Below are 14,671 nucleotides of genomic sequence, written 5' to 3'. Positions count from 1 at the left end.
GTGTCTCTACAATGCCACCTTGCTACCCTAATTCAACCCAATGTCCAAGCCTTAAGCAAGCCTGCCTTGGACCGTGGTGAAGGATATTAGCTAAACCAAGAACGTTCTCCAAAAGGAAAGGGAGACCTATCTACATGAAAGTTGTTTCAGGGCGTTAGCCCCATGTTCGTAAAAGCAGGGTGCTTAGTTTCCTACAGTAGATGAGAAGCCTTTGTTGCACCCAGCCAACCAAGCACCCACAAGGCACAAAAACAGATAGTTTAGGCTGAGTTCACACTTCAGTTATTTGATCAGTTATTTCCATCAGTTATTGTAAGCCAAAACCAGGTGCGGGTCAAAAACACAGAATAGGTGCAAATCTTTCCACTATACCTTATCTCTGTGTAGGCTTCACTACTGGTTTTGGCTCACAATCACTGATGGAAATAACTGATCAAATAACTGAAGTGTGATCTCAGCCTTAGTTAGTTAACTTAGTTAATTGAGAAGCAGGGCATACATCTAGGAATTTACAGAGGTTGTGGTTGGACTGGGGACATGGTACCTGACACCAGTGCCATTTATCAACCTTGATGATTAGGGGACCATCGTACAGAATGTGCATTTAGGCCCAAGATCTTCCAGTTATTCTCTCTTTAGGAGAAAGTGCCTCGACTGATCTGAAGCCCTATTCAAAACTAGACACTACATATTCGGACCACTATGGGCAACACCAGCCTCATCTCATCTGTGCTTTAAGCTGAGAAAGTGTAAGATATAAATTCAATGGAAAATAGTGACTTATTGTAGCCTTTGCGGTCTACCACATCACACTGGTACCTACCCAAATTAATAAGCTGTATTGTAATAAATAAAATAAAATATCTGCTGCCCTAGATGTAGTTTTAAAAGAAATACATTATAACGCAAACGATTATAAGGTTTCCAGGCAAAAAATAGGTCATTAACTTTTAATAAGTGAAATAGCTCTCATACAAGAATAATCTGCGACAAAAGAGTTTTAACCTTACTGATTCGTGAACTGCTCTCCTCCTTGGATTCTATTTCCCATTTATACAGATAATTGTCTAGGGCTCCTCAACCTTTAATGAGACACATTTTCAGCACTGGTGAGATACAGTTATGAACAGACATCTGGCTAAGCACACCATCTCTGCGTGCGCAGGTGGTGTAAGCATTTGTGCAGGTTAACTCTTTACGTTAAGACAGAACACAGACTCACATTTACTAATCCTGTCTAACCTGTAAACAGAGTAAACGTAGACACTAAAAATATGCCAAATTTATCATAGGATGACAATGGATGACAATTCTGGTGTATCTTTAGATTGGTTGATGCCACCTATTTTTGGCTTAGCTGGCCATAGACATTAGATAGAAGTTAGTTGACGGTTGAACACCAGTTGAACAAACATCTAGGGAACTTTCGTTTCACAGACAGAGCCATACACATGTTAGTTCATATTGGCCTTTATAGTTGTCCAAAGTTCCCATACACATTGAATGAATTCCAGCAATGGATGAAAGATCCTTCTGGCAACGTTCTTTCATTCATGAACAATCTTTCTTTGAAAGAAAGATCTTTCATCCAAGTATCGGACAAAAGTACTAAACATGTCAGACTTCTTTTCAAAAGATAATGGTCTGTAATCGGTCGGCTAGCATGATCGTCTGTTGTTCAATTTCAACTGACCAACATTCATTTGGTTGAAATCATCCATTTTGATCAACTTTAGACTAATGTGTATGGCCAGTTTACACCAAAAATCTGACCACATGCCTAAAAATATGTCCCGAAATTCTGTCTCTGAGCCAAAAATCTGTCCCAATGTACCAGATTCTTCCGCCAAAAACTTTAGACCTACTCTGATTTGGTCTAATCTTTCTCACTTTTATGCACTAAAATTGCAGATTTCATCTTCAGAAATGTATCTATAAGGGTGACAAAAGCTGCCCACACCCACATTCTAGCTTAAAACCGAGAAATGACGAGGATGTTTAAAAAAGTCAATCTTTTTGGCCCATCTTAATACTAAATGTGCCTAAAATTAGGTGCATCAGAATTTTGGTGCAAACCATGCCAAGAAAGTGGCACACTTACCACAGTAATTGTTGGCCGTTCTTTTTGTCAGGAGGCAAACATTTCTTGTTCCTTTATGGCAAGGCATTAGCTTGACTGATGCTCTTGGGGCCCTGGTGCAAGTGCTGTAAGTGGGCTCATCATTTAACGGGAAACCACTGCTGCTGTAGGTCATAACGTTAAGACCTATATCTAATATGAGCGTTAAAATGTTCACCTGTATAGTGATCGCCATCTCTAGTGTGATCACACTGTTATGGTCATAACATGATATTCTGCGCCTTCTTACCAACAACCTCTTAAAACATGGCAAAGAAACCTATGAGCCACTTAGATATAGGGCTCCACTACTTGCATTTTCAAACTCAGCAATCCTTTTAGGTTGCTTCACAGGTTTTGATGATGGATGTGGAATTTATATCATTCATTTTCTTAGTTTTTTTAAAAAGTGTTTTTACGAAAATATCCGTTTACACCGACTTTCTGCATTGTGTAGGCAGCAGTGTCGAGTTTGATTGGTGTGCAGTTTCCAGCATCCGTACACTACGTGAACTCGGCAAGAAGACCGTGGTGGTGAACTGCAACCCTGAGACTGTCAGCACAGATTTTGATGAATGTGACAAGCTTTACTTTGAGGAGCTGTCCCAGGAAAGAATTTTGGATGTATACCAACAAGAAGTGAGTAACTCAGGTTCTGTTTAAAATTCACATTCAGAATTCTGGTAGCATGAAAATGTAATTTCATTAGTCTTCAAAAATATTATACCCCCTGAGCAGATACAGGATGTATACACAGACCAGCATAAGGTCAGTTATGTTCTAGCTTTCATATAATCACAACCCATGACTGTAGTGTCTAGCGATCATGAAGGCTGTATAATCATCAACATGGCGCACAGATAGGAAGATTGTACACACGTGCACAATCCTCTGGATAGGTCATCAGTATCTGATTGGTGGAGGTCCGACACCTGAGACCCCACCATTCAGCTGTTTGAGAAGGCACTGGCACTCCTGTGAGCTCCGCTGCCTTCTGGCAGCTGACCAAGCACAGAGCGGTACATTGTATAGCGGCTGTGCTTGGTATGGGGCTGAGTCTTCATAGGCAACGTGACCCATGAACGTGTTGCCTCCCATCCTAGGAAAGCAGAGAGAAGGCCGCAGCACTCACAGGAGACCCGGTGACTTCTCAAACAGCTGATCGGTGGGGGGTCCCGGGTGTCGGACCCCCACCGATCAGATACTGATGACTTATCCAGAGGGTAGGTGATCAGCATAAAAATCTTGGAAAACCCCTTTAATTATTAAGTAAAATTGAATATTTATAACTTTATAAGTCAGAATTATACGAAAGTTAGAACGGTAAGACATAAAGGTCTAATTATGAGATCAAAAAGTCATAAATATGACATAAAAGTGAACATGTTGAGAGAAGAATAAAGGAATAATTGTCAGATATAAAATCATAATAAAGAGAAAATAGTCTTTAGTCATAATTATTATTTAAACCTACAATACATTGCTTTTGTGCAAATGAGCTTTGAACTTAAAGACCCGCCAGCTTTCCTGATGTGTATGTTTTAGTTAATACAATGTGTTATGCGGTGGCTCGTCAGGAGGCGGAGTGGAGGATGGGAGTGGTAGTGACTTTTGTTATAACACAAACAAACAGGTAACGGCAGCGACTTCTTTATTGGACAGACTTCACAGAAAGTGTGCCATAAAAATAAACAGCAACGTTTCGGCTACTACATAGCCTTTGCCAAGCCAGTACAATAAGTACATTGAGCCAGGCTTGACAAAGGCTATGTAGTAGCCGAAACGTTGCTGTTTATTTTTATGGCACACTTTCTGTGAAGTCTGTCCAATAAAGAAGTCGTGGGAGATGCTGCCGTTACCTGTTTGTTTGTACTATTCGGCGGGCTGCTGAAGATCTGCAGCCGTGATTTGGCTGATGCTTTCCGGTGTGGTCGTTTCATGGTCCATGGGTGCTGCTCTACATCTACTATTCTCACTTTTGTTATAACACAGTCTATCAGAGTGTCTGTCCTCACACCACTGCTCCTTTGGGCCCTGCAGTGAAAAGAAAGCGCACCCTCTCTTCCTTTGGGACACACCCTGGCGCTGGGGCTTCTGCCTGATGGTAACTGGGGTGCCCTTGATGTTAGGTGTCAGAATGGGTTCAGGGCAAGGCCTGTAGCCAGCTTATGGTTTAGGAGTCAGGAAACCAGCCCAGAGATGGAAGAATAAATGCCTCTCTTTATTTTAGTGCAGAATAGGAGTAGTAGTACATTAAGGTACATTAAGTTATAACAAAGACAGTTCCAACTGTTCACACTGCAATTCTCTCCCAGATAGCAGTGTATGGATTGCTAATGTCTCTGAGTAGAATCTATGGCTGGCAATAGTACTCTGGCAATAATGAAACTCTAGACTAGACTGAAGGTTAGGGGTGGGACTAGCCCACATCTAACCTCCTACAAGGGCCGGGCCAAGGTGGTTAGCCCTGGGTTTGCCATCCATACACACTATACTGGTGGGAATACATAATATGGTAATACAATAGATCACAAAACATTAAGGAACAGGCTTATATGCAGATACACCCTGCACTGGGGTACTGCACTTAGAGCTCTGCAGTGTGCCGTTCCTCTGCTATTCAGCTGAGAATCTGTGAATAAATAAAGGGAGGGCTAGGAGAGGGCTACAATTTCCACTTAATATGTAGAAGAATAGTCCAGCAAAGTGAAAAAAGTGGTACAAAACTCATACGCTGTCTTCACATGGATATTTGGTGAAACATATCAAAGGTACATATGTATGTGCAGCTTGCCACACACACAGGCCTTCACATGTAATTGCTGGGAAGCACTCCTTCTCTATTATACCTTAGCAGTTCTTGAGATCTAGTTCCTGGTGGACTGAGACGCACATATATACTGTATATGCACTTTTGATATGTAAATCATTAAATATTCATGTGAAGACCACATATGATCTTTGCACTAATAAAGCACTTTTTTTCACTTTCCATTAAAGGGAACCTGTCACCGGGATTTTGTGTATAGAGCTGAGGCCATGGGTTGCTAGATGGCCGCTAGCACATCCGCAATACCCAGTCCCCGTAGCTCTGTGTGCTTTTATTGTGTAAAAAAAAAACAATTTGATACATATGCAAATTAACATAAAAGAGTCATATCTTACTTGTGTGACCAGAGAAAAGTCATATTTTCAAGCTCTGACTCATCTCAGGTTAGTTTGCATATGTATCAAATAGTTTTTTCTCCACAATAGAAGCACACAGAGCTATGGGGACTGGGTATTGCGGATGTGCTAGCGGCCATCTTAGCAACCCATGGCCTCAGCTCCATACACAAAATCCCGGTGACAGGTTCCCTTTAAATCTGGGGGATTGCTGGACTAGTCTTCTATATCTTGTGTATGGACACAGTCTGGTTCTGCTGACCACATTGAATAGCAACACCCAGTTGTCAATTTATAATTTCTCAGAAGGAATAACGGAGGAATGGCACAACACAGAGTTCTAAGAAAAGATGATCCAGTCTTGTTACTTCATGAACTGTAAAATTATTTATTAAAACCAACATGTCAGGAGTGGCAACATGTCCTCTTTAAATTGAAAATAACTTCACGCAGCAGTGGAAATTGCCATTTACTAACTGTTTCAGTTGAGAATCATGATAACTTACAGAGCTACGATAATAGAACGCAGTAGGTTTTTCTGAGAACTTGTGTAGAGCCAAAGATAATATATCACAAGTGGCAAACTCACTAGTGCTACACTGACCAACCCAGCACAGCTACAACTCACTGTATATTGGACAAGTTATAAATAAAACATAGACAATCTTAATTACCATATGTTATATTTCATAAAACCGCCTCACAAGCAGCAGGAGATAAGTGTGTTGGTCTTATGAGATGTATTGAGCCTTAAAGAGCATCTGTCAGCATGATTAACCCTATTAAACCTGGGATACAGCCTTGTAGGGTTGATTATGCTGATAAAAACAATAAGCTTATTATGACTCTCTGCGGTTCCAGTACTGAGAACTGCATTTTTATTTATATGCAAATGGCCTTACTGGGACACTGGGGGAGGCTGGCTAGAGTCCTCGGAGCACCAGTTTGTCACAACCCCTCCAGCTTTAGCCCCTCCCCTTGGCCTTGATTGACAGGACTAGTCTTCTAGTGCCTGCTGCTCTCATAGCGCTGTGACCTGTATTCACCTACCTGTGCTTATCTTTAGATTTTCAGAGCTTGCTCATTGTAGCTCAGGACTCAAACTGAGCAAGCGCCGAGACCTGTCAATCTCATGCAGTGCGCTGTGTCTCCCAAGACTGGAATATAATATGATTATTCTCCAACATTACATACATATTTGTACTTTCTATCGTGTATATATCAAGAAAAAAAATCAAGAGGTTATAATGACGCATGCTTATTTTATTTATCCCTAGCAATGTGATGGCTGCATCATCTCAGTGGGAGGGCAGATCCCCAACAATTTGGCGGTGCCGCTATCCAAGAACGGAGTGAAGATCATGGGCACCAGCCCGCTGCAGATTGATAGGGCTGAAGACCGTTCCATATTCTCTGCTGTCCTGGACGAGCTTCAGATTGCCCAAGCACCATGGAAAGCAGTTAACACTCTGGTAACACCAAGTTTTCTAATATTATGTACTGACTGGCTACATATAAGGTTTCATAGGAACTAGGGGTGTATCTAAGGGCTCATGGGCCCTAGTGCAGGAGTTCAGCTTGGGCCCCCCTTCCCTCAGTGCTTTGTGGCCAGGGCAGGAAGCGCATAGCCTTCATGCTGCCTGAGGCTAAAATTGAACCTGCACCCCACCCATGGCAAATTCTTGACCTAACCCCTTCCCTCCAGCCAGAGGTGTAACTTGACCAGCATGCACTTTCTATAATACCAGTGTCTTCTTATGCGGCACAAGGGCCTTTGGGCCCCTCAGGCTCCTGGGCCCGGTAGTGACTGCTACCTCTGCACCCCCTATAGCTACGCCCCTATAAGAACCAATACCTGACTCTATTATTCATAATTTTATTATTTTCCCTGATAGGATGATGCTCTGCAGTTCACAAAGACTGTTGGCTACCCATGCTTACTGCGTCCTTCCTATGTGCTCAGGTAAAGCCAAATAGTCAAATACTAGGTAAGAGCACCGATATAGTAAAACCCTTTTTAATATATATTTCTCTTGTATGTAGTGGTTCAGCAATGAATGTGGTATATGGAGATGAAGAACTGAAGAGTTTCCTAGCAGAAGCCACCAGAGTCTCACAGGTGAGTTCATATCAAGTTCTCAACTATATTATAGTATAAGGGCCATGATTTGTTGCTCATAGGGATCTATGGGTGCTTTACTGTGCCTATGTATGTCTTCAATTTCATATGGAGGTGTATGAAGAGGTTTTCTATCTGTGGCATGGGTCATTGGAAGCTGTACTACTGAGATAGTCTCCCCTAGGAGAATTGCTTATCGCTTACTATCCTCACAATATTTTTTTTTATGTTATTAAGCAGGTCTTGAATGGGTATAAAGGATTAAAACTAGAGTCCATTCTTTTGTCAATTTGATTAATGGAACGGGTTGCTGAGTGTTATATGAAAAAATCTGAAAAGCTTGATGAAATATGGAAAAAATGGCTATATTAGGGCTGGAAGTTATTCCTTTTTTTTTTTTTTCCTCTTCCCGTCCCTCTCCCTCTCCCTTGGGGTGGTGGGTGGGTATTGGGGGTAAAGGGAGAGGGGGAAAAAAAAGAAAGAAAAAGTTATTATAATATTTATTAATTTGTGATATGGATTTCCTATTGTTGAATTGTTGTCATCCGTGTATAAAAGTATGTTTTTATAAAATTGAAATATAAAGAATTAAACACACACACAAAAAAAATAGTCCATTCTTTGCTAGGCCTTTTAGATGCTGTATATTTGCATGTTATGATCTTATTTAGGTCAGGATTATAGCTCATAGGATTTAGTGGTAACAGTGGAATATTGGGATTTTGGGCTTATGATAGCACATTAGGATAACCTGCACTTTTTTTTAATCATCATTGAGGTTGTTATGTATGTGTATATATATATATATATATATATATATACAGTACAGACCAAAAGTTTGGACACACCTTCTCATTCAAAGAGTTTTCTTTATATTCATGTCTATGGAAATTGTAGATTCACACTGAAGGGATCAAAACTATGAATTGACACATGTGGAATTATTATATACATAACAAAAATGTGTGAAACAACTGAAAATATATCATATTCTAGGTTCTTCAAAGTAGCCACCTTTTGCTTTGATTACTGCTTTGCACACTCTTGGCATTCTCTTGATGAGCTTCAAGAGGTAGTCACCTGAAATGGTCTTCCAACAGTCTTGAAGGAGTTTCCAGAGATGCTTAGCACTTGTTGGCCCTTTTGCCTTCACTCTGCGGTCCAGCTCACCCCAAACCATCTTGATTGGGTTCAGGTCCGGTGACTGTGGAGGCCAGGTCATCTGGCACAGCACCCCATCACTCTCCTTCATGGTCAAATAGCCCTTACACAGCCTGGAGGTGTGTTTGGGGTCATTGTCCTGTTGAAAAATAAATGATGGTCCAACTAAACGCAAACCGGATGGAATAGCATGCTGCTGCAAGATGCTGTGGTAGCCATGATGGTTCAGTATGCCTTCAATTTTGAATAAATCCCCAACAGTGTCACCAGCAAAGCACCCCCACACCATCACACCTCTTCCTCCATGCTTCACGGTGGGAACCAGGTATGTAGAGTCCATCCGTTCACCTTTTCTGCGTCGCCCAAAGACACGGTGGTTGGAGCCAAAGATCCCAAATTTGGACTCATCAGACCAAAGCACAGATTTCCACTGGTCTAATGTCCATTCCTTGTGTTCTTTAGCCCAAACAAGTCTCTTCTGCTTGTTGCCTGTCCTTAGCAGTGGTTTCCTAGCAGATATTCTACTATGAAGGCCTGATTCACACAATCTCCTCTTAACAGTTGTTCTAGAGATGTGTCTGCTGCTAGAACTCTGTGTGGCATTGACCTGGTCTCTAATCTGAGCTGCTGTTAACCTGCGATTTCTGAGGCTGGTGACTCGGATGAACTTATCCTCCACAGCAGAGGTGACTCTTGGTCTTCCTTTCCTGGGGCGGTTTGCATGTGAGCCAGTTTCTTTGTAGCGCTTGATGGTTTTTGTGACTGCACTTGGGGACACTTTCAAAGTTTTCCCAATTTTTCGGACTGACTGACCTTCATTTCTTAAAGTAATGATGGCCACTAATTTTTCTTTACTTAGCTGCTTCTTTCTTGCCATAATACAAATACTAACAGTCTATTCAGTAGGACTATCAGCTGTGTATCCACCTGACTTCTCCACAACGCAACTGATGGTCCCAACCCCATTTATAAGGCAAGAAATCCCACTTATTAAACCTGACAGGGCACACCTGTGAAGTGAAAACCATTTCAGGTGACTGCCTCTTGAAGCTCATCAAGAGAATGCCGAGAGTGTGCAAAGCAGTAATCAAAGCAAAAGGTGGCTACTTTGAAGAACCTAGAATATGACATATTTTCAGTTGTTTCACACTTTTTTGTTATGTATATAATTCCACATGTGTTAATTCATAGTTTTGATGCCTTCAGTGTGAATCTACAATTTTCATAGTCCTGAAAATAAAGAAAACTCTTTGAATGAGAAGGTGTGTCCAAACTTTTGGTCTGTACTGTATATAAAAAATATATATACCCTAATATAATAATATTATAATGAATACAGTATGTTACTAGATGGTATCTTGAAATGCACAGGATGTGTGACTGATATATACATGACAAAAACTATTATATATAATTCATAATCAACTGGCAGCAAAATGTTCACATCTTGCCAGCTCTTAGGTTAATGTTCCTTGTCTTCATATTACGCCTCTCTGTGGCGTGACTATGGAGTTTTATTTATCTAAAGAACATCCTGTGAAGTTTTAACTCAGAAGATGAAAGTGTCTTTAAACACTCTCAAGGTGGTTAGAAGGAAGAGAAGAATTTATGTGGGAGCAGGTTTGATCTGAGAAAGACTTACAGTGAGTGATGCAAGCTCTTAGCTACAGGAGATTGACAAGACCAACAGTCAGAACATCTGAGAAAGAAGATGGCAGCTCTCCCTGGGAAAGTCTTGCTAATCTATTTAGTGGTTTTAGCAAGAGCTTTATATTGTCTTATATTTTATATCGAGTTTAACAATATTTTCTGCACCATGCTGAAGATGAAACTTGATTTTAATATTCTCTTTACAGGAGCACCCGGTGGTGATCACCAAGTTCGTTCAAGGAGCACGAGAAGTGGAGATGGATGCCGTTGCCAAAGAAGGCCGTGTAAGTGGTTATGTTTATGTGGGGGTAGTTACCTCATGAAAACTTTTTTTCCAATGTCTTATATTTTTTTTTTTTACCTGCAAGTTAGTATTCTGAGGGATGAGGATTAGTGCTGCTGGTAAAGGGGTTGTCTAACCTCAGACATTGGAGGCAAATCGCTAGGATATGCCCCCAATGTCTGATAGGTGTGGGTCCCACCTCTAGGTCTTGCACCTATCTTTAGAATGGAGCCCGCAAAGTGAAGAAGGGCGCAAGTGGCTGCCCTCCATTCATTCCTATGGGAGCACGCATTCTGCTGTTTTCGGCAGTCTCATTGCACTTTGCAAGTGTGGCCACCTCTTTATTCACTTCTATGGGGCTGACAGAAATAGCCGAGCCAGCGCTTGGCTATTTTCGGCGTTCCCATAGGAATGAATGGAGGGTGTGTGCCCTCCTGTGCGGGCTCCATTCTAAAGATAGTCATGGGTCCCAATGTCTGAGGTGAGACAACTTCTTTCATTAATTGCCATAGTCAACAACATGCTTGACCCAGGCAACTTCCTGTGGCCCTTTATAATAGAAAGAGCAGTTCTGGAATACACAGTGGTAGTCTAATGAGAAATTTGTGCTTGCCCCCCTAACCTCTTTTAGCATCATACATGGATGTCCTAGAGACTGCACAGGGACATCAGCTGTGATATGGGTCTGTGTGTCAAAAAGGATAAGTGAAATATTTCAGACACAGTGATCAATAGTAATCTGAATTTAATCAGATTTCAGAAGATCCCTTTTGATCTCTTATAGTCAATGCCAAAGATTTGATCACGGGGGTTGACATCGGGTTAAAGCAGACAAACATCAAATTGCGAATTGCAGCAAAATCTGTTAAAAAGTTAGATAATTACATGTGCCCTATCAGTTTAATAATAATTATTAATATAATATAATGTTATGGTATTTTTTTTTACTCATACAAGTATAATTGGAGGGCTTTCTTCCATTTTTTGTAGGTGGGCAGCAGCTCATCAATCACATGCATCTCCTATAACACGTTTCTAGTAGCTCTTTTTAACTCCTTCTTCCCATAAAGGTTCACTGCTAAAGAATTAATGTTCTAATAGTATGGTTCATTGCTAATGTATGCTAACTATGCACTTTTAGTGGTGCAAATTATTCATGTGGTTTTATTATGCACTTTGCAATCCACAAAAGCTGTATATGGGAAGGAAATAGTTAACTGGCAGCCTTAGTTATAGTTGTTGGGTGGTAGACAGGTCCTTCCCCCCTGGTTATTGAGTCTTTTGGTGAGCAGGCCAAAGTGAAGATGTGTGTAGTGGCTTCTGACAAGTAAGCCCACTTTGGACTTTACTTCCTGTGTTTAGGGTTAATTGCTTCTAGCGCCCGCCACACTACTGAGATGGATTGGCCATCCATTCTAGGAGTGCACCCCACAGTTGGGCACTGAATATACAGTACCTTGAAAAAGTATTTATACCCCTTGAAATTTTCCCCATTTTTTCACATTACACCCACAAGCTTAAAGGGAACCTGTCACCCAAAAATCGCCTATTAAGCTGTTTACAGTACCTTATAGTGCTGTATACTCGTTTCTTGATGCACTTTTTGTTCGTTTTCCCGCATGTCTGCTCATTCAGAAATCGATGTTATATTCAGCTGCTGCCCCGTGCTTCAAGTCAGGCTTGAAGTCACGGGGGCAGCGGCCTCGGCGTCTTACATGGCCCTCTCCCCGCCCCCTGCCTCTGTTACTGACAGCCGAACTCCGAATCCGGGACCGCGCTCAACGGCCGCATGCGCAGTAAAGGGCGGCAGGAGCGCGGTCCCGGCTGCCGCGCGTACTACGCGCCGTCTTACTTTCGCCGCACTGCGCATGCGCCCGACATCCTGTATCAAACGCGCCCGCGCCCGGCATCTGGGCGCGGGCGCGTTTGATACAGGATGTCGGGCGCATGCGCAGTGCGGCGAAAGTAAGACGGCGCGTAGTACGCGCGGCCGCCGGGACCGCGCTCCTGCCGCCCTTTACTGCGCATGTGGCCGTTGAGCGCGGTCCCGGATTCGGAGTTCGGCTGTCAGTAACAGAGGCAGGGGGCGGGGAGAGGGCCATGTAAGACGCCGAGGCCGCTGCCCCCGTGACTTCAAGCCTGACTTGAAGCACGGGGCAGCAGCTGAATATAACATCGATTTCTGAATGAGCAGACATGCGGGAAAACGAACAAAAAGTGCATCAAGAAACGAGTATACAGCACTATAAGGTACTGTAAACAGCTTAATAGGCGATTTTTGGGTGACAGGTTCCCTTTAAATGTATCTTATTGAGATTTTATGTGAGCAACACAAAGTTGCAAATATGAATGAAGTGAAAAGAAAATGATACATGGTTTTCAAAATGTTTAATAAATAAAAATCTGGAAAGAGTGACATGCAAGTTAAAGGGGTATGATTACTTTTTCAAGGCATTGTACATTAAACATGAACTTGCAGGCTTTTGGTCAATTGAGAGGATTGCACAGTATATCAAGAAAGGCTTAGAGGGGATTAGCATACTGCCTACCCCCTATGCACACCCTTTTGGGAAACACCAGCCAAGTGAAATTGCTAACTTTGCTTACTACTTATATTTGCATTGTGCCACCCTTCATCTCTAAGTAAAGAGACTTGTTATAGTCAAGCCAGCCTGATCATCAACTCCACCATCCTCCGGTTATGTACCTACCCTACTATCTTGCATTCCACTAGCCATTTACAATGAAGGCCACCTTGGCCACCACCAGGCAGGAGGTCCCAAGATCCAGGATGGTCCCCAAGGAAAAGAAGGGTTGCACCCCTCCACTTATTGCATGTTTAGTCTGGGGTAATGGATAGTCACTATGAGAACTACCACCACCCTCGTAGCCACTGCCACTACTCCTATCCTCTCCAACACCACCACTATGCCTCCCCTGCGGACTCACACTGCACATGGATATATGTGCACATATAGCCCAGAGAAATATGGTATGTAATGTCCCCACAATTTCCTTCTCCACTTTCTAGAGATAAATATACCTATATTCTTCTATGAGTTTAGAAGTATGGAAAATTAAAGAATAGTTATCTCAGCCACTTTCCCTGCTCAGGGGTGGACTGGGAATTTAAAGTGGCCCTGGAAAAAAATACTAAAAGTGGTCCAGTTTTGTAGTTTGGTCCAAATTAATGGAAGGCAGAGCCAGCAGTAGCATATTGTGGCACTTTATACCACACAAACAGAACCAAATACCACACTCCATCACAAAAGACTGCCAGCAGCACGAAATACATCCCCGAAGACTTCATGAGGGGGAGCCAGGTGGCCCCCTGGGCATCGGCCCATTGGAAAATTTCCCGGTAAGGTCTATGGCCAATCTTCCCCTGCCCCTGCTTCTCTATGAGATCACCGTGATGACACTGAGGGAGGGAAAAGGAGCAGGAAAGGTACTGAGCATGTTAGTCTACTATTGGATTTACAGTGGAAGGATGAACAGCAGGGGGCGCTACCAGAGAGGAAAAAGTAATTTACATAAAACACTAATAATACCTCAGATAAAATGCTTTATTCATTACATAGTAATACTTTTAGGGGGATAATTAATTGCCATAAAATAAATTCTGACTCTCGACAGACGGCCATGTCCAGTATTCCTTCCTACAATAACTATGCAATTCAAGTTGACCTCCTATGATTTGCATTTCATACACGCAGACTTGGCATGAATAGGAGACAACAGACATGCTGAGATTCCTGACAATGTCTTTGTAATGAAGGAATAAAATACTTTTCTTCTTGTGATCTGAAATTCTCTTGCCACGTGTTTAACATAACTGTAGTTTTTACTTTTGCTGGTATTAGAAGTTGGAACATGGAGGACGTTGCAATATATCAGCTGACTCGTGTTAATATTGTTCATGCAGTCAAGAGCTCTATCATTTCGGCTCGCTAACCTCTAGCCAGGCATCGTTTCCTGATTTTTATCCAAATGGCACTGCTACATTTTCAGTTTTGTAATTACACAGCTCCTTACAGTTTTGAAAGCCTCATTAGGGAAAGTAGACTGAGAGATAAAATGCAGCTTCTGGATTTCCATTTGGACAACTGCGCACAAGGGTGTGTATAATGAACCAAGAGGCGGGTTTTAATTTGTATTATTTTCATTTGTATAG

The 14,671-nt window shown here is 42.0% G+C and overlaps 1 protein-coding gene across 1 annotated transcript in view; it reads left to right on the top strand.

Annotated features, from left to right (window-relative positions):
• CPS1 (carbamoyl-phosphate synthase 1) overlaps nt 1–14,671 on the top strand; it is an 87,546-nt gene that overhangs the window by 49,061 nt on the left and 23,814 nt on the right. The window contains exons 25-29 of the mRNA XM_044305128.1: nt 2,577–2,758; nt 6,562–6,756; nt 7,180–7,247; nt 7,328–7,403; nt 10,421–10,498. Of these exons, the coding sequence (XP_044161063.1) occupies nt 2,577–2,758; nt 6,562–6,756; nt 7,180–7,247; nt 7,328–7,403; nt 10,421–10,498 (599 nt within the window). The remainder of the gene's footprint in view (nt 1–2,576; nt 2,759–6,561; nt 6,757–7,179; nt 7,248–7,327; nt 7,404–10,420; nt 10,499–14,671) is intronic.

This window comes from Bufo gargarizans, chromosome 8, assembly GCF_014858855.1.
Source record: "Bufo gargarizans isolate SCDJY-AF-19 chromosome 8, ASM1485885v1, whole genome shotgun sequence".
Lineage (NCBI taxonomy): Eukaryota > Metazoa > Chordata > Amphibia > Anura > Bufonidae > Bufo > Bufo gargarizans.
The sequence above is the reverse complement of the archived record's forward strand: the minus strand, read 5'-3'. Positions and strand labels throughout refer to the sequence as shown.